Here is an 18,481-nt window from a genome sequence, read left to right on the forward strand (position 1 = left end):
ACTGCAGACATGATACGGGAGATGATCAGAGACTGCAGACATAGTACAGGAGATGATCAGAGACTGCAGACATAGTACAGGAGATGATCAGAGACTGCAGACATAGTACAGGAGATGATCAGAGACTGCAGACATAGTACAGGAGATGATCAGAGACTGCAGACATAGTACAGGAGATGATCAGAGACTGCAGACATGGTACAGGAGATGATCAGAGACTGCAGACATAGTACAGGAGATGATCAGAGACTGCAGACATAGTACAGGAGATGATCAGAGACTGCAGACATAATACAGGAGATGGTCAGAGACTGCAGACATAGTACAGGAGATGGTCAGAGACTGCAGACATAGTACAGGAGATGATCAGAGACTGCAGACATGGTACAGGAGATGATCAGAGACTGCAGACACGGTACAGGAGATGATCAGAGACTGCAGACACGGTACAGGAGATGATCAGAGACTGCAGACATAGTACAGGAGATGATCAGAGACTGCGGACATGGTACAGGAGATGATCAGAGACTGCAGACATAGTACAGGAGATGATCAGAGACTGCGGACATGGTACAGGAGATGATCAGAGACTGCAGACATAGTACAGGAGATGATCAGAGACTGCAGACATAGTACAGGAGATGATCAGAGACTGCAGACATAGTACAGGAGATGATCAGAGACTGCAGACATAGTACAGGAGATGATCAGAGACTGCAGACATAGTACAGGAGATGATCAGAGACTGCAGACATGGTACAGGAGATGATCAGAGACTGCAGACACGGTACAGGAGATGATCAGAGACTGCAGACATAGTACAGGAGATGATCAGAGACTGCGGACATGGTACAGGAGATGATCAGAGACTGCAGACATAGTACAGGAGATGATCAGAGACTGCAGACATAGTACAGGAGATGATCAGAGACTGCAGACATAGTACAGGAGATGATCAGAGACTGCAGACATAGTACAGGAGATGATCAGAGACTGCAGACATAATACAGGAGATGATCAGAGACTGCAGACATAGTACAGGAGATGATCAGAGACTGCAGACATAGTACAGGAGATGATCAGAGACTGCAGACATAATACAGGAGATGATCAGAGACTGCAGACATAGTACAGGAGATGATCAGAGACTGCAGACATGGTACAGGAGATGATCAGGGACTGCAGACATGGTACAGGAGATGATCAGAGACTGCAGACATAGTACAGGAGATGATCAGAGACTGCAGACATAGTACAGGAGATGATCAGAGACTGCAGACATGGTACAGGAGATGATCAGGGACTGCAGACATGGTACAGGAGATGATCAGAGACTGCAGACATGGTACAGGAGATGATCAGGGACTGCAGACATGGTACAGGAGATGATCAGAGACTGCGGACATAGTACAGGAGATGATCAGAGACTGCAGACATGGTACAGGAGATGATCAGGGACTGCAGACATGGTACAGGAGATGGTCAGTGTGCTGTTGTCACGTCACATTTTGCTACCCGCTGGACTGTGCATGCGCGACGTTGCCATATGCTTTTCAACACTGTAGCGATCTGCGCTTGTGCAGAATTTTGTGGCCACACCCCTGAGTCCAGGCCCCGCCCCCATCCAGTCTCAGATTATAATTGCGCGGTGTGTAGGGAGGGGCTCTGTGGGAGTCGTCTTATAACACTGTTGGAACGCATATGGCGGCGTTGCGCATGCGCACTCCAGCGGGTAGCCGAATGTGACGTGACGCCGCCTATCACAGGAGGACATTGTCACTACAGCCCGGAATATTCCGCTCTGTGACCGGTGTTCTGGCAGATAGTGTCCGGCCATCATATAGTGTCCTCCCCGTAGTGCGCATGCGCAGTACTGGGCAGAAGAAGCTTCGGAAAATCTCTGAAGCTGAACGGCGCCTGCGCGGTGAGTGGAGGTGGTGCCCCACCATCCAAGTGGACATAGGGCTGCCGATATTAGAGGGCCGTTCGCCGCGCTTCGGGCTCCGCCTCGCTGCACTCGGCTCTTTTATATTCCACTTGGATGGTGGGGGGTGAACCTGGGCTCAGTGCGCAGGCGCCGTTCATCCTCGGATATTTTCTGAATCTGCGTTGCTGTGCACTGCGCATGTGCACTACACAGAGGACACTATCTGATAGGGGGCCATATATGATGGGACACCGGCGAAGATCACAGTGAGGAGAGGGGGGAGGGGAGGATTGGGGCGTGCCAAGGTGACACTCCCCCAACCAGGGGGGGGTAGGAAGGTGGCGGAGGCCATGTTGGTACACCCCGAGGTAGGAAGGTGGCGGAAGCCATGTTGGTACACCCCGAGGTAGGAAGGTGGCGGAGGCCATGTTGGTACACCCCGAGGTAGGAAGGTGGCGGAGGCCATGTTGGTACACCCCGAGGTAGGAAGGTGGCGGAGGCCATGTTGGTACACCCCGAGGTATGAAGGTGGCGGAGGCCATGTTGGTACACCACAAGGTGTAGGAAGGTGGTGGAGGCCATGTTGGTACACCCTGTGCGCAGTGGGGGTGTTTTGGGGGAAGGTCACTTGGGATGTGATGGGGGTCAGTAATCTGACAGAACTCCCCATCCACCAATGGTGGAGAGCGCTGACCTGAGTGTTGGGGGGGAGGGGGGGTTGCTGGACTAACATCGGACTATTAGTAGAGCGGCTGTGACCGGAGAGGTCCGATTCTTCATCACTGAACAATCACCTTGGCCCCTCCCCCCTCCTGTGATTTGTTCCCATCGATCGGCCAACACCCTATCAGAGAAGGCGGATCACAAACAGGAAATCCCAATGATGAGGGGGCGGGGCTCAAGTGACCCCTCCCCCCAAAGATGTGGGCGGAGTTCTGCATGATGATGACGTCACACCCTCTGTCCGAGCCGAACCATCCCCTCCCCCACCCGGGAGCCGCAAAACCGCCTACCGACCTCCTCCGCACCGACACCGCGATCCTCCGCCGACCCCCGGGACTCCGCACTCACTTCCGGGCCTCAGCTCCGCTCCTCCACGTCACTTCCGGTCTCATACCACCGAGAGGAGGGGGATGGGCTCCCTCTACAGATCGGAGGAAGAAGTGCAGCTGGTGAGTTCTCCCTAGAGATTTATATATATATATATATACCCCACCCCCCATCATTGTACCATCCCCCACCCCCCATCATTGTACCATCCCCCACCCCCCATCATTGTACCATCCCCCACCCCCCATCATTGTACCATCCCCCATCCCCCATCATTGTACCATCCCCCACCCCCCATCATTGTACCATCCCCCACCCCCCATCACTGTACCATCCCCCACCCCCCATCATTGTACCATCCCCCACCATTGTACCATCCCCCACCCCCCATCATTGTACCATCCCCACCCCCCATCATTGTACCATCCCCCACCCCCCATCATTGTACCATCCCCCACCCCCATCATTGTACCATCCCCCATCCCCCATCATTGTACCATCCCCCACCATTGTACCATCCCCCACCCCCCATCATTGTACCATCCCCCACCCCCCATCATTGTACCATCCCCCACCCCCCATCATTGTACCATCCCCCACCCCCCATCATTGTACCATCCCCCATCATTGTACCATCCCCCACCCCCATCATTGTACCATCCCCCACCATTGTACCATCCCCCACCATTGTACCATCCCCCACCCCCCATCATTGTACCATCCCCCACCATTGTACCATCCCCCACCCCCCATCATTGTACCATCCCCCACCCCCCATCATTGTACCATCCCCCACCCCCATCATTGTACCATCCCCCACCATTGTACCATCCCCCACCATTGTACCATCCCCCACCCCCCATCATTGTACCATCCCCCACCCCCCATCATTGTACCATCCCCCACCCCCCATCATTGTACCATCCCCCACCCCCATCATTGTACCATCCCCCACCATTGTACCATCCCCCACCCCCCATCATTGTACCATCCCCCACCCCCCATCATTGTACCATCCCCCACCCCCCATCATTGTACCATCCCCCACCCCCATCATTGTACCATCCCCCATCCCCCATCATTGTACCATCCCCCACCCCCCATCATTGTACCATCCCCCATCATTGTACCATCCCCCACCCCCCACCATTGTACCATCCCCCACCCCCATCATTGTACCATCCCCCACCCCCATCATTGTACCATCCCCCATCCCCCATCATTGTACCATCCCCCACCCCCCATCATTGTACCATCCCCCATCATTGTACCATCCCCCACCCCCCACCATTGTACCATCCCCCACCCCCATCATTGTACCATCCCCCACCCCCATCATTGTACCATCCCCCATCCCCCATCATTGTACCACCCCCCATCATTGTACCATCCCCCACCCCCCATCATTGTACCACCCCCCACCCCCCATCATTGTACCATCCCCCACCATTGTACCATCCCCCACCCCCCATCATTGTACCATCCCCCACCCCCCATCATTGTACCATCCCCCACCCCCCATCATTGTACCATCCCCCACCATTGTACCATCCCCCACCCCCCATCATTGTACCATCCCCCACCCCCATCATTGTACCATCCCCCACCCCCCATCATTGTACCATCCCCCACCCCCATCATTGTACCATCCCCCACCCCCCATCATTGTACCATCCCCCACCCCCCATCATTGTACCATCCCCCACCCCCCATCATTGTACCATCCCCCACCATTGTACCATCCCCCACCCCCCATCATTGTACCATCCCCCACCCCCCATCATTGTACCATCCCCCACCCCCCATCATTGTACCATCCCCCACCCCCCATCATTGTACCATCCCCCACCCCCCATCATTGTACCATCCCCCACCCCCATCATTGTACCATCCCCCATCCCCCATCATTGTACCATCCCCCACCATTGTACCATCCCCCACCCCCCATCATTGTACCATCCCCCACCCCCCATCATTGTACCATCCCCCACCCCCCATCATTGTACCATCCCCCACCCCCCATCATTGTACCATCCCCCATCATTGTACCATCCCCCACCCCCATCATTGTACCATCCCCCATCATTGTACCATCCCCCACCATTGTACCATCCCCCACCCCCATCATTGTACCATCCCCCATCCCCCATCATTGTACCATCCCCCACCATTGTACCATCCCCCACCCCCCATCATTGTACCATCCCCCACCCCCCATCATTGTACCATCCCCCACCCCCCATCATTGTACCATCCCCCATCATTGTACCATCCGCCACCCCCCATCATTGTACCATCCGCCACCCCCATCATTGTACCATCCCCCATCCCCCATCATTGTACCATCCCCCACCCCCCATCATTGTACCATCCCCCACCCCCCATCATTGTACCATCCGCCACCCCCATCATTGTACCATCCCCCATCCCCCATCATTGTACCATCCCCCACCCCCCATCATTGTACCATCCCCCACCCCCCATCATTGTACCATCCCCCACCCCCCATCATTGTACCATCCCCCACCCCCATCATTGTACCATCCCCCATCCCCCATCATTGTACCATCCCCCACCCCCCATCATTGTACCATCCCCCACCCCCCATCATTGTACCATCCCCCACCCCCCATCATTGTACCATCCCCCACCCCCCATCATTGTACCATCCCCCACCCCCCATCATTGTACCATCCCCCATCATTGTACCATCCCCCACCCCCCATCATTGTACCACCCCCCACCCCCCATCATTGTACCATCCCCCACCATTGTACCATCCCCCACCCCCCATCATTGTACCATCCCCCACCCCCCATCATTGTACCATCCCCCACCATTGTACCATCCCCCACCCCCCATCATTGTACCATCCCCCACCCCCCATCATTGTACCATCCCCCACCCCCCATCATTGTACCATCCCCCACCCCCCATCATTGTACCATCCCCCATCATTGTACCATCCCCCACCATTGTACCATCCCCCACCCCCCATCATTGTACCATCCCCCACCCCCCATCATTGTACCATCCCCCACCATTGTACCATCCCCCACCCCCCATCATTGTACCATCCCCCACCCCCCATCATTGTACCATCCCCCACCCCCCATCATTGTACCATCCCCCATCATTGTACCATCCCCCACCATTGTACCATCCGCCACCCCCCATCATTGTACCATCCCCCACCCCCATCATTGTACCATCCCCCACCCCCCATCATTGTACCATCCCCCATCCCCCATCATTGTACCATCCCCCATCATTGTACCATCCCCCACCCCCCATCATTGTACCATCCCCCACCCCCCATCATTGTACCATCCCCCACCCCCATCATTGTACCATCCCCCACCCCCATCATTGTACCATCCCCCACCATTGTACCATCCCCCATCATTGTACCATCCCCCATCATTGTACCATCCCCCACCCCCCATCATTGTACCATCCCCCACCCCCATCATTGTACCATCCCCCACCCCCCATCATTGTACCATCCCCCACCCCCCATCATTGTACCATCCCCCACCCCCCATCATTGTACCATCCCCCACCCCCCATCATTGTACCATCCCCCATCATTGTACCATCCCCCACCCCCATCATTGTACCATCCCCCACCCCCATCATTGTACCATCCCCCATCATTGTACCATCCCCCACCCCCCATAATTGTACCATCCCCCACCCCCCATCATTGTACCATCCCCCATCATTGTACCATCCCCCATCATTGTACCATCCCCCACCCCCCATCATTGTACCATCCCCCACCATTGTACCATCCCCCATCATTGTACCATCCCCCATCATTGTACCATCCCCCACCCCCCATCATTGTACCATCCCCCATCATTGTACCATCCAACATCATTGTACCATCCCCCATCATTGTACCATCCAACATCATTGTACCATCCCCCACCTCCCATCATTGTACCATCCCCCACCCCCCATCATTGTACCATCCCCCACCCCCCATCATTGTACCATCCCCCACCCCCCATCATTGTACCATCCCCCACCCCCCATCATTGTACCATCCCCCACCCCCCATCATTGTACCATCCCCCACCATTGTACCATCCCCCATCATTGTACCATCCCCCACCATTGTACCACCCCCCATCATTGTACCATCCCCCACCCCCCATCATTGTACCATCCCCCACCCCCCATCATTGTACCATCCCCCATCATTGTACCATCCCCCACCCCCCATCATTGTACCATCCCCCACCCCCCATCATTGTACCATCCCCCACCCCCCATCATTGTACCATCCCCCACCCCCCATCATTGTACCACCCCCCATCATTGTACCATCCCCCATCATTGTACCATCCCCCACCCCCATCACTGTACCATCCCCCACCATTGTACCATCCCCCACCCCCCATCATTGTACCATCCCCCACCCCCCATCATTGTACCATCCCCCATCATTGTACCATCCCCCACCCCCCACCATTGTACCATCCCCCACCCCCCACCATTGTACCATCCCCCACCCCCATCATTGTACCATCCCCCACCCCCATCATTGTACCACCCCCCATCATTGTACCATCCCCCACCCCCCATCATTGTACCATCCCCCATCATTGTACCATCCCCCACCCCCCATCATTGTACCATCCCCCATCATTGTACCACCCCCCATCATTGTACCATCCCCCACCCCCATCATTGTACCATCCCCCACCATTGTACCACCCCCCATCATTGTACCACCCCCCATCATTGTACCATCCCCCACCCCCATCATTGTACCATCCCCCACCCCCCATCATTGTACCACCCCCCATCATTGTACCATCCCCCATCCCCCATCATTGTACCATCCCCCACCATTGTACCATCCCCCACCCCCCATCATTGTACCACCCCCCATCATTGTACCATCCCCCACCCCCCATCATTGTACCATCCCCCACCCCCCATCATTGTACCATCCCCCACCCCCCATCATTGTACCATCCCCCATCATTGTACCATCCCCCACCCCCCACCATTGTACCATCCCCCACCCCCCATCATTGTACCACCCCCCATCATTGTACCATCCCCCACCCCCCATCATTGTACCATCCCCCACCCCCCATCATTGTACCATCCCCCACCCCCCATCATTGTACCACCCCCCATCATTGTACCATCCCCCATCCCCCATCATTGTACCACCCCCCATCCCCCATCATTGTACCATCCCCCACCATTGTACCATCCCCACCCCCCATCATTGTACCATCCCCCACCCCCCATCATTGTACCACCCCCACCCCCCATCATTGTACCATCCCCCACCCCCATCATTGTACCATCCCCCACCCCCATCATTGTACCACCCCCCATCCCCCATCATTGTACCATCCCCCACCATTGTACCATCCCCCATCATTGTACCACCCCCCATCATTGTACCATCCCCCATCCCCCATCATTGTACCACCCCCCATCCCCCATCATTGTACCATCCCCCACCATTGTACCATCCCCCACCCCCCATCATTGTACCATCCCCCACCCCCCATCATTGTACCATCCCCCACCATTGTACCATCCCCCACCATTGTACCATCCCCCATCATTGTACCATCCCCCACCATTGTACCATCCCCCACCCCCATCATTGTACCATCCCCCACCCCCCATCATTGTACCATCCCCCACCATTGTACCATCCCCCACCCCCATCATTGTACCATCCCCCATCCCCCATCATTGTACCATCCCCCATCATTGTACCATCCCCCACCCCCCATCATTGTACCATCCCCCACCCCCATCATTGTACCATCCCCCACCCCCCATCATTGTACCATCCCCCACCCCCATCATTGTACCATCCCCCACCCCCCATCATTGTACCACCCCCACCCCCCATCATTGTACCACCCCCCATCATTGTACCATCCCCCATCCCCCATCATTGTACCACCCCCCATCCCCCATCATTGTACCATCCCCCACCATTGTACCATCCCCCACCCCCCATCATTGTACCATCCCCCACCCCCCATCATTGTACCATCCCCCACCATTGTACCATCCCCCACCATTGTACCATCCCCCATCATTGTACCATCCCCCACCATTGTACCATCCCCCACCCCCATCATTGTACCATCCCCCACCCCCCATCATTGTACCATCCCCCACCATTGTACCATCCCCCACCCCCATCATTGTACCATCCCCCATCCCCCATCATTGTACCATCCCCCATCATTGTACCATCCCCCACCCCCCATCATTGTACCATCCCCCACCCCCCATCATTGTACCACCCCCACCCCCCATCATTGTACCATCCCCCACCCCCATCATTGTACCATCCCCCATCCCCCATCATTGTACCATCCCCCATCATTGTACCATCCCCCACCCCCCATCATTGTACCATCCCCCACCCCCCATCATTGTACCACCCCCACCCCCCATCATTGTACCATCCCCCACCCCCCATCATTGTACCATCCCCCATCATTGTACCATCCCCCACCCCCATCATTGTACCATCCCCCATCATTGTACCATCCCCCATCCCCCATCATTGTACCATCCCCCAGCCCCCATCATTGTACCATCCCCCATCATTGTACCATCCCCCACCCCCCATCATTGTACCATCCCCCACCCCATCATTGTACCATCCCCCACCTCCCATCATTGTACCATCCCCCACCCCCCATCATTGTACCATCCCCCACCCCCCATCATTGTACCATCCCCCACCCCCATCATTGTACCATCCCCCACCCCCCATCATTGTACCATCCCCCACCCCCCATCATTGTACCATCCCCCACCCCCCATCATTGTACCATCCCCCATCATTGTACCATCCCCCACCCCCCATCATTGTACCATCCCCCACCCCATCATTGTACCATCCCCCACCTCCCATCATTGTACCATCCCCCACCCCCCATCATTGTACCATCCCCCACCCCCCATCATTGTACCATCCCCCACCCCCATCATTGTACCATCCCCCATCCCCATCATTGTACCATCCCCCACCCCCATCATTGTACCATCCCCCACCCCCCATCATTGTACCAGCCCCCATCATTGTACCATCCCCCATCCCCCATCATTGTACCATCCCCCACCCCCCATCATTGTACCACCCCCCATCATTGTACCACCCCCACCCCCCATCATTGTACCATCCCCCACCCCCCATCATTGTACCATCCCCCACCCCCATCATTGTACCATCCCCCACCCCCCATCATTGTACCATCCCCCACCCCCCATCATTGTACCATCCCCCACCCCCCATCATTGTACCATCCCCCACCCCCCATCATTGTACCATCCCCCACCCCCTTCATTGTACCATCCCCCATCATTGTACCATCCCCCACCCCCCATCATTGTACCATCCAACATCATTGTACCATCCCCCACCCCCCATCATTGTACCATCCCCCATCATTGTACCATCCCCCACCCCCCATCATTGTACCATCCCCCATCATTGTACCATCCCCCACCCCCCATCATTGTACCACCCCCCATCATTGTACCATCCCCCACCCCCCATCATTGTACCATCCCCCACCCCCCATCATTGTACCATCCAACATCATTGTACCATCCCCCACCCCCCATCATTGTACCACCCCCCATCATTGTACCATCCCCCACCCCCCATCATTGTACCACCCCCCATCATTGTACCATCCCCACCCCCCATCATTGTACCATCCCCCATCATTGTACAATCCCCCACCCCCCATCATTGTACAATCCCCCACCCCCCATCATTGTACCATCCCCCATCATTGTACCATCCCCCACCCCCCATCGTTGTACCATCCCCACCCCCCATAATTGTACCATCCCCCACCCCCCATCATTGTACCATCCCCCATCGTTGTACAATCCGTTTGGGTTTGGGGGACCTCTGGGGGGGTCCTGGTTTGAGTTGGGGGTGTTCTGGTTTGGTTTGGGGAACCTCTGGGGGGGTCCTGGTTTGGGGGACCTCTGGGGGGGTCCTGGTTTGGGGAACCTCTGGGGGAGTCCTGGTTTGGGGGACCTCGGGGGGTCCTGGTTTGATTTGGGGGTGTTCTGGTTTGGTTTGGGGGGCCTCTGGGGGGTCCTGGTTTGGGTTTGGGGAACCTCTGGGGGGATCCTGGTTTGAGGAACCTCTGGGGGAGTCCTGGTTTGGGTTTGGGGGAGCTCTGGTTTGGGGAACCTCTGGGGAAGTCCTGGTTTGGGTTTGGGGGACCTCTGGGGGGATCCTGGTTGTAGTTGGGGGTGTTCTGGTTTGGTTTGGGGGACCTCTTGGGGGTCCTGGTTTGGGGAACCTCTGGGGGGTCCTGGTTTGGGTTTGGGGGACCTCTGGGGGGATCCTGGTTTGGGGAACCTCTGGGGGAGTCCTGATTTGGGTTTGGGGGAGCTCTGGTTTGGGGAACCTCTGGGGAAGTCCTGGTTTGGGTTTGGGGGACCTCTGGGGGGTCATGGTTTGAGTTGGGGGTGTTCTGGTTTGGTTTGGGGGACCTCTGGGGGGGTCCTGCTTTGGGTTTGGGGAACCTCTGGGGGGGTCCGGTTTGGGGAACCTCTGGGGGAGTCCTGGTTTGGGTTTGGGGGAGCTCTGGTTTGGGGAATCTCTGGGGGAGTCCTGGTTTGGGTTTGGGGGACCTCTGGGGAGTCCTGGTTTGGGGATTCTCTGGGGGAGTCCTGGTTTGGGGGACCTCTGGGGGGTCCTGGTTTGAGTTGGGGGTGTTCTGGTTTGGTTTGGGGACCTCTGGGGGGTCCTGGTTTTAGTTGGGGGAGTTCTGGTTTGGGGAACCTCTGGGGGGGTCCGGTTTGGGTTGGGGGTGTTTTGGTTTGGGGGACCTCTTGGGGGGTCCTGGTTTGGGGAACCTCTGGGGGGTCCTGGTTTGGGTTTGGGGGACCTCTGGGGGGATCCTGGTTTGGGGATCCTCTGGGGGGTCCTGGTTTGGGTTTGGGGGACCTCTGGGGGGTCCTGGTTTGAATTGGGGGTGTTCTGGTTTGGTTTGGGGGACCTCTGGGGGGTCCTGGTTTGAGTTGGGGGTGTTCTGGTTTGGTTTGGGGGACCTCTTGGGGGGCCCTGGTTTGGGGAACCTCTGGGGGGTCCTGGTTTGGGTTTGGGGGACCTCTGGGGGGTCCTGGTTTGAGTTGGGGGTGTTCTGGTTTGGTTTGGGGGACCTCTTGGGGGGTCCTGGTTTGGGGAACCTCTGGGGGGGTCCTGGTTTGGGGGATCTCTCAGGGGATCCTGGTTTGGGGAACCTCTGGGGGGGGTCCTGGTTTGAGTTGGGGGTGTTCTGGTTTGGTTTGGGGGACCTCTTGGGGGGTCCTGGTTTGGGGAACCTCTGGGGGGGGGTCCTGGTTTGGGGGATCTCTCAGGGGATCCTGGTTTGGGGAACCTCTGGGGGGGTCCTGGTTTGAGTTGGGGGTGTTCTGGTTTGGGGGACCTCTGGGGGGATCCTGGTTTGGGGAACCTCTGGGGGAGTCCTGGTTTGGGTTTGGGGAGCTCTGGTTTGAAAAAACCTCTGCGGGAGTCCTGGTTTGGGGGACCTCTGGGGGGTCCTGGTTCGAGTTGGGGGTGTTCTGGTTTGGTTTGGGGGACCTCTGGGGGGTCCTGGTTTGGGGAACCTCTGGGGGAGTCCTGGTTTGGGTTTGGGGGAGCTCTGGTATGGGGAACCTCTGGGGGAGTCCTGGTTTGGGGGACCTCTGGGGGGTCCTGGTTTGAGTTGGGGGTGTTCTGGTTTGGTTTGGGGGACCTCTGGGGGGTCCTGGTTTGGGGGACCTCTGGGGGATCCTGGTTTGAGTTGGGGGTGTTCTGGTTTGGTTTGGGGGGGGTCCTGGTTTGGGTTTGGGGGACCTCTGGGGGAGTCCTGGTTGGGGGGACCTCTGGGGGGATGCTGGTTTGGGTAACCTCTGGGGGAGTCCTGGTTTGGGTTTGGGGGACCTCCTGGGGGGTCCTTGTTTGAGTTGGGGGTGTTCTGGTTTGGTTTGGGGGACCTCTGGGGGGGTCCTGGTTTGGGTTTGGGGAACCTCTGGGGGGAGTCCTGGTTTGGGGGACCTCTGGGGGAGTCCTGGTTTGGGGGACCTCTGGGGGAGTCCTGGTTTGAGTTGGGGGTATTCTGGTTTGGTTGACCTCTGGGAGGGTCCTGGTTTGGGTTGGGGGACCTCTGGTGGGGTCCTGGTTTGGGTTGGGAGGCCTCTGGGGGGGTCCTGGTTTGAGTTTGGGGAACCTCTGGGGGAACCTCTGGGGGGTCCTGGTTTGGATTTGGGGAACCTCTGGGGGGGTCCTGGTTTGGGGAACCTCTGGGGGGTCCTGGTTTGGATTTGGGGAACCTCTGGGGGGGTCCTGGTTTGGGGGATCTCTGAGGGGATCCTGGTTTGGGGAACCTCTGGGGGGGTCCTGGTTTGGGTTTGGGGGACCTCTGGGGGGGTCCTGGTTTGAGTTGGGGGTGTTCTGGTTTGGGGGACCTCTGGGGGGGTCCTGGTTTGGGGAACCTCTGGGGTGGTCCTGGTTTGGGTTTGGGGGACCTCTGGGGGGATCCTGGTTTGGGGAACCTCTGGGGGAGTCCTGGTTTGGGTTTGGGGAGCTCTGGTTTGGGGAACCTCTGGGGGAGTCCTGGTTTGGGGGACCTCTGGGGGGTCCTGGTTCGAGTTGGGGGTGTTCTGGTTTGGTTTGGGGGACCTCTGGGGGGTCCTGGTTTGGGTTTGGGGGACCTCTGGGGGGGTCCTGGTTTGGGGAACCTCTGGGGGAGTCCTGGTTTGGGTTTGGGGGAGCTCTGGTATGGGGAACCTCTGGGGGAGTCCTGGTTTGGGTTTGGGGGACCTCTAGGGGGTCCTGGTTTGAGTTGGGGGTGTTCTGGTTTGGTTTGGGGGACCTCTGGGGGGGTCCTGGTTTGGGGGATCTCTGAGGGGATCCTGGTTTGGGGAACCTCTGGGGGGGTCCTGGTTTGGGTTTGGGGGACCTCTGGGGGGGTCCTGGTTTGAGTTGGGGGTGTTCTGGTTTGGTTTGGGGGACCTCTGGGGGGTCCTGGTTTGAGTTGGGGGTGTTCTGGTTTGGGGGACCTCTTGGGGGGTCCTGGTTTGGGGGACCTCTGGGGGGTCCTGGTTTGAGTTGGGGGTGTTCTGGTTTGGTTTGGGGGACCTCTGGGGGGTCCTGGTTTGGGTTTGGGGGACCTCTGGGGGGGTCCTGGTTTGGGGAACCTCTGGGGGAGTCCTGGTTTGGGTTTGGGGGGGCTCTGGTATGGGGAACCTCTGGGGAGTCCTGGTTTGGGTTTAGGGGACCTCTGGGGGGTCCTGGTTTGAGTTGGGGATGTTCTGGTTTGGTTTGGGGGACCTCTGGGGGGGTCCTGGTTTGGGGGACCTCTGGGGGGATCCTGGTTTGAGTTGGGGGTGTTCTGGTTTGGTTTGGGGATCTCTGGGGGGGTCCTGGTTTGGATTTGGGGGACCTCTGGGGGGGTCCTGGTTTGGGGAACCTCTGGGGGGGTCCTGGTTTGGGGAACCTCTGGGGGAGTCCTGGTTTGGGGAACCTCTGGGGGAGTCCTGGTTTGGGGGACCTCTGGGGGGGTCCTGGTTTGGGGACCTCTGGGGGGTCCTGGTTTGGGGGACCTCTGGGGGAGTCCTGGTTTGGGGAACCTCTGGGGAGGTCCTAGTTTGGGGGACCTCTGGGGGGTCCTGGTTTGAGTTGGGGGTGTTCTGGTTTGGGGGACCTCTGGGGGGGTCCTGGTTTGGGTTTGGGGAACCTCTGGGGGAGTCCTGGTTTGGGTTTGGGGAATCTCTGGGGGAGTCCTGGTTTGAGTTGGGGGTTTTCTGGTTTGGTTTGGGGGACCTCTGGGGGGGTCCTGGTTTGGGGAACCTCTGGGGGGATCCTGAATGAATGAAATACTTGTATAGCGCACAATGCGAACTGAATCGCCTCTAGGCGCTGAACCGCCTGGTTTGGGGAACCTCTAGGGGAGTCCTGGTTTGGGTTTGAGGGACCTCTGGGGGAGTCCTGGTTTGGGTTTGGGGGACCTCTGGGGGGGTCCTGGTTTGAGTTGGGGGTGTTCTGGCTTGGTTTGGGGGACCTCTGGGGGGATCCTGGTTTGGGGAACCTCTGGGTGAGTCCTGGTTTGGGGGAGCTCTGGGGGGATCCTTGTTTGAGTTGGGGGTGTTCTGGTTTGGTTTGGGGGACCTCTGGGGGGTCCTGGTTTGGGGGACCTCTGGGGGGTCCTGGTTTGGGGGCTACACCGAGAACCTCCTAGCACGCCATCTGCAGCAGTGAGGATTTGATCTCGGATTGATCGATTGTATATTGGAGGATTGCACCATTCATGTACACAAGTTGTAGATTCTCCTATATAAGGATCCCTGATGAAGGGCTTGAACCTGAAACGCGTTGGGTAGAGAAGATTTTTCTGGGATACTGGAGAGGATCCCAATATTTCCCAGTTATATGTTTGGAATGAATTTATCATTTAGTGACAACTTTGTGAAAAATAAAGTTTGTAATTTTCCCGCAACTTGTGGCAAAGTATAAAATATTTCATGGACTCAACATGCCTCTCGGCAAATAGCTTGGGGTGTCTACTTTCCAAAATGGGGTCATTTGGGGGGGTTTTGTGCCATCTTGGCATTTTATGGCCTTCAAAACTGTGATAGGTAGTGAGGAGTGAAATGAAAAATTTACGCCCTTAGAAATCCTAAAGGCGGTGCTTGGCTTTCGGGGCCCCGTACGCGGCTAGGCTCCCAAAAAGTCGACCACATGTGGTATCCCTGTACTCAGGAGAAGCTCAGCCGCCATCTTTGGTTGGTCTGATGTAACTACTGACAATAGATCTGTGGACATAAAGGCAAACCATTTACCCTTTTCCCTGCTCCACCTAAAACTAAAACACATTTTGGCTAGAAGAACACTTTAACCACTTAAGGACTGAGCCTCTTTCTGAGTATTGTTTACAACTTAAAAACTGTTTATTTTTTTTATATTTTTTTTGGTAGAAAATTCGTTGGAACCTCCTAACGTTATACATTTTTATTTATTTTTTTGAACACCCTCGAGAATAAAATGCTGGTTGTTGCAATACTTTGTGTCACGCGGTATTTGCGCAGCGGTCTTACAAACGCACACTTCTTTTTTTGGGGAAAAAATACACACACACAAAATAATGTTGCTTCAAAATTGCACCCGCTCGTGGAAAGGCGACGTTTAAAAAAATTAAAATATTCTACAGGTTGCATGTTTTGTGTTACATAGAAGGTCTAGGCCTGGAATTATTGGTCTTCCTCTAACAATCGTGGCGATACCTCACCGTAAAGTTCGCCCAATTTTATTTTTATTTTTTGAAATAATGTGAAAAATAAAGTAAATGGATAGGCAACATGTCACGCTTCAAAATTGCGCCCGCCTGTGGAATGGCGACAAACTTTTACCCTTAATCTCTATAGGCGACGTTTAACCACTTTCAGACCGGACCATTTTGCTGGTCAATGACCAGAGGTCTTTTTACAATTTGGCACTGCGCTGCTTTAACTGGTAATTGCGCGGTCATGCAATGTTGTACCCAAACGAAATGTGCGTCCTTTTCTTCCCACAAATAGAGCTTTCTTTTTATTTTTTTTTATTTTATTTTTTTTTGTTTGAATGCCTGATGCCAATTATTTATTTATTCATTTTATCTTGACAGTTTACAGAGGATTTTATTGATACAAAGGAGCAATATGACCAGTTGCTTAAAGGTACGTATTTGTTACTATTTATCCTGTCCATGCTGATTTCTCAAGCAAGTCTTTGGCTTGGTTGGGCTGTTCTGTACCATGTGCTTGTTAATTTGTGTTTCAATGTTTTTATTGATTATTATTGATAAAACAAATATTGCATGTTACATACACATAGTAAAACATAAATCTGAATATCATTGTAATTATGAAATACAGAATTTGAAAATAAAGCAACAATATGAATTGATATTTGGCATAAGATAGACATGCATAGATCAATAAAAAAAATAAAAAAAATGAAACAAAAAAAAAAAAAATACCACACTTGTAAATATCTATCATATAGATGAAATTACTCCAAGCTGGATAAAATTGATTTAAACAACACATGCGTATATATGGAGTCATATTAGTCGCATACCTACATCTCAGAAGAAACCAAAAAAAGGTGCAACAAACTAGAGTAACAATGAATCTGTGAATTCCATATTATCTCACGCACCCCTAATGGGATCAAACTGTGCGCAAAAATAATTTGAGTCCTAACATCAGACTATATATAAGGTAGTGGTCTGTATGGCTTTAATCTGAGCTACAACCAACATGGTTGTCTACCTTATAAGGGATTAGTATCCAGAATTGAGTACAAGCTGCTATATAAAAGCAGTGAAATGTAATTTACTCTATTATATTATGTTGGGGTCCCCAGGGACAGATATTAGGGTGTTATATGTAGTCGAGCACTTAAAATGTGACCAAAATGACCACGTTTTATAAAATTTAGTATGGGTATCTTTCGCTTGAGAGATCAAGCCCTCCATTTCAGCTATTTTCTCTATTCTGCGGAGCCATTCAGAAATAGTGGGGGGAGGGGAAGAACGCCAATGAACGGGGACGCAAAGCTTTGCTGCATTTATAAGATGTAATGTGAGGGATCTTTTATAAGTGGATTGCGGAATAGATGTATGATGCAGGAGGTATTGAGCTGGCGTGTAGTCTGGGGAATAGGTTGTGATTTTAGTGATGAGCTTATGGACTTCCTTCCAATATGGTTGGATTAAAGGACAATCCCACCATATGTGGAGAAGAGAACCGTGCGCTAGATTACATCTCCAACACGTGGGAGGGATAGTAGAATGGAATTTGTGAATTCGGTCAGGCGTTCTATACCATCTAGAGCAGGGATATGCAATTAGCGGACCTCCAGCTGTTGCAGAACTACAAATCCCATGAGGCACAGCAAGACCCTGACAGCCACAAGCATGACACCCAGAGGCAGAGGCATGATGGGACTTGTAGTTTTGCAACAGCTGGAGGTTTGCTAATTGCATATCCATGATCTAGAGTATAATTTGTATCCATTTTCTTGAGCGGTAACATTTAGGGAGCCTGAATGTATGTGTGTATATATGTTTTGCCAGTCCTCATGTGTTAAATCCAAGGACAGTTCTTTAACCCATTTCTTACATGTGGTGTCATTTGAGAAAGAAGCATCTGGGAAGAAAGAAGCATCTGGGAAGAAAGAAGCATCTGGGAAGAAAGAAGCATCTGGGAGAGCTTTCTTTTAAAGGTATTTGACTGACTCTGTGATTTTTATTTTTTGCGATATAAACGTAAAGAGACCGAAAATTTTGAAAAAAAATGATATTTTCTACTTTTTGTTATTAGAAAAATCCAATAAACTCAATTTTAGTCATACATTTAGGCCAAAATGTATTCAGCCACATGTCTTTGGTAAAAAAAAAAAAAAAGTCAATAACTGTATATTTATTGGTTTGCGCAAAAGTTGTCACG

At 54.4% G+C, this 18,481-nt stretch overlaps 1 protein-coding gene across 4 annotated transcripts in view; it reads left to right on the top strand.

The window, feature by feature from the left end:
• The first annotated feature begins 2,844 nt into the window (after positions 1–2,844).
• The window catches only part of LOC143960017 (uncharacterized), a 58,219-nt gene continuing 42,582 nt past the window's right edge, over positions 2,845–18,481 (top strand). The window contains exons 1-3 of one of the 4 annotated variants that reach the window (XM_077468276.1): positions 2,845–3,099; positions 16,654–16,705; positions 18,176–18,257. In XM_077468276.1, the coding sequence (XP_077324402.1) occupies positions 2,849–3,099; positions 16,654–16,705; positions 18,176–18,257 (385 nt within the window). In that variant the 5' untranslated portion in view covers positions 2,845–2,848. Of the gene's footprint in view, positions 3,100–16,653; positions 16,706–18,171; positions 18,258–18,481 lie in introns of all 4 variants that reach the window. The other 3 variants (XM_077468277.1, XM_077468279.1, XM_077468280.1) reach the window with 3 other exon arrangements.

This window comes from Lithobates pipiens, unplaced genomic scaffold (genome assembly GCF_037356315.1).
Source record: "Lithobates pipiens isolate NorthernLeopardFrog02 unplaced genomic scaffold, aLitPip1_a1.2 Scaffold_79, whole genome shotgun sequence".
NCBI classification, from domain to species: Eukaryota; Metazoa; Chordata; class Amphibia; order Anura; family Ranidae; genus Lithobates; species Lithobates pipiens.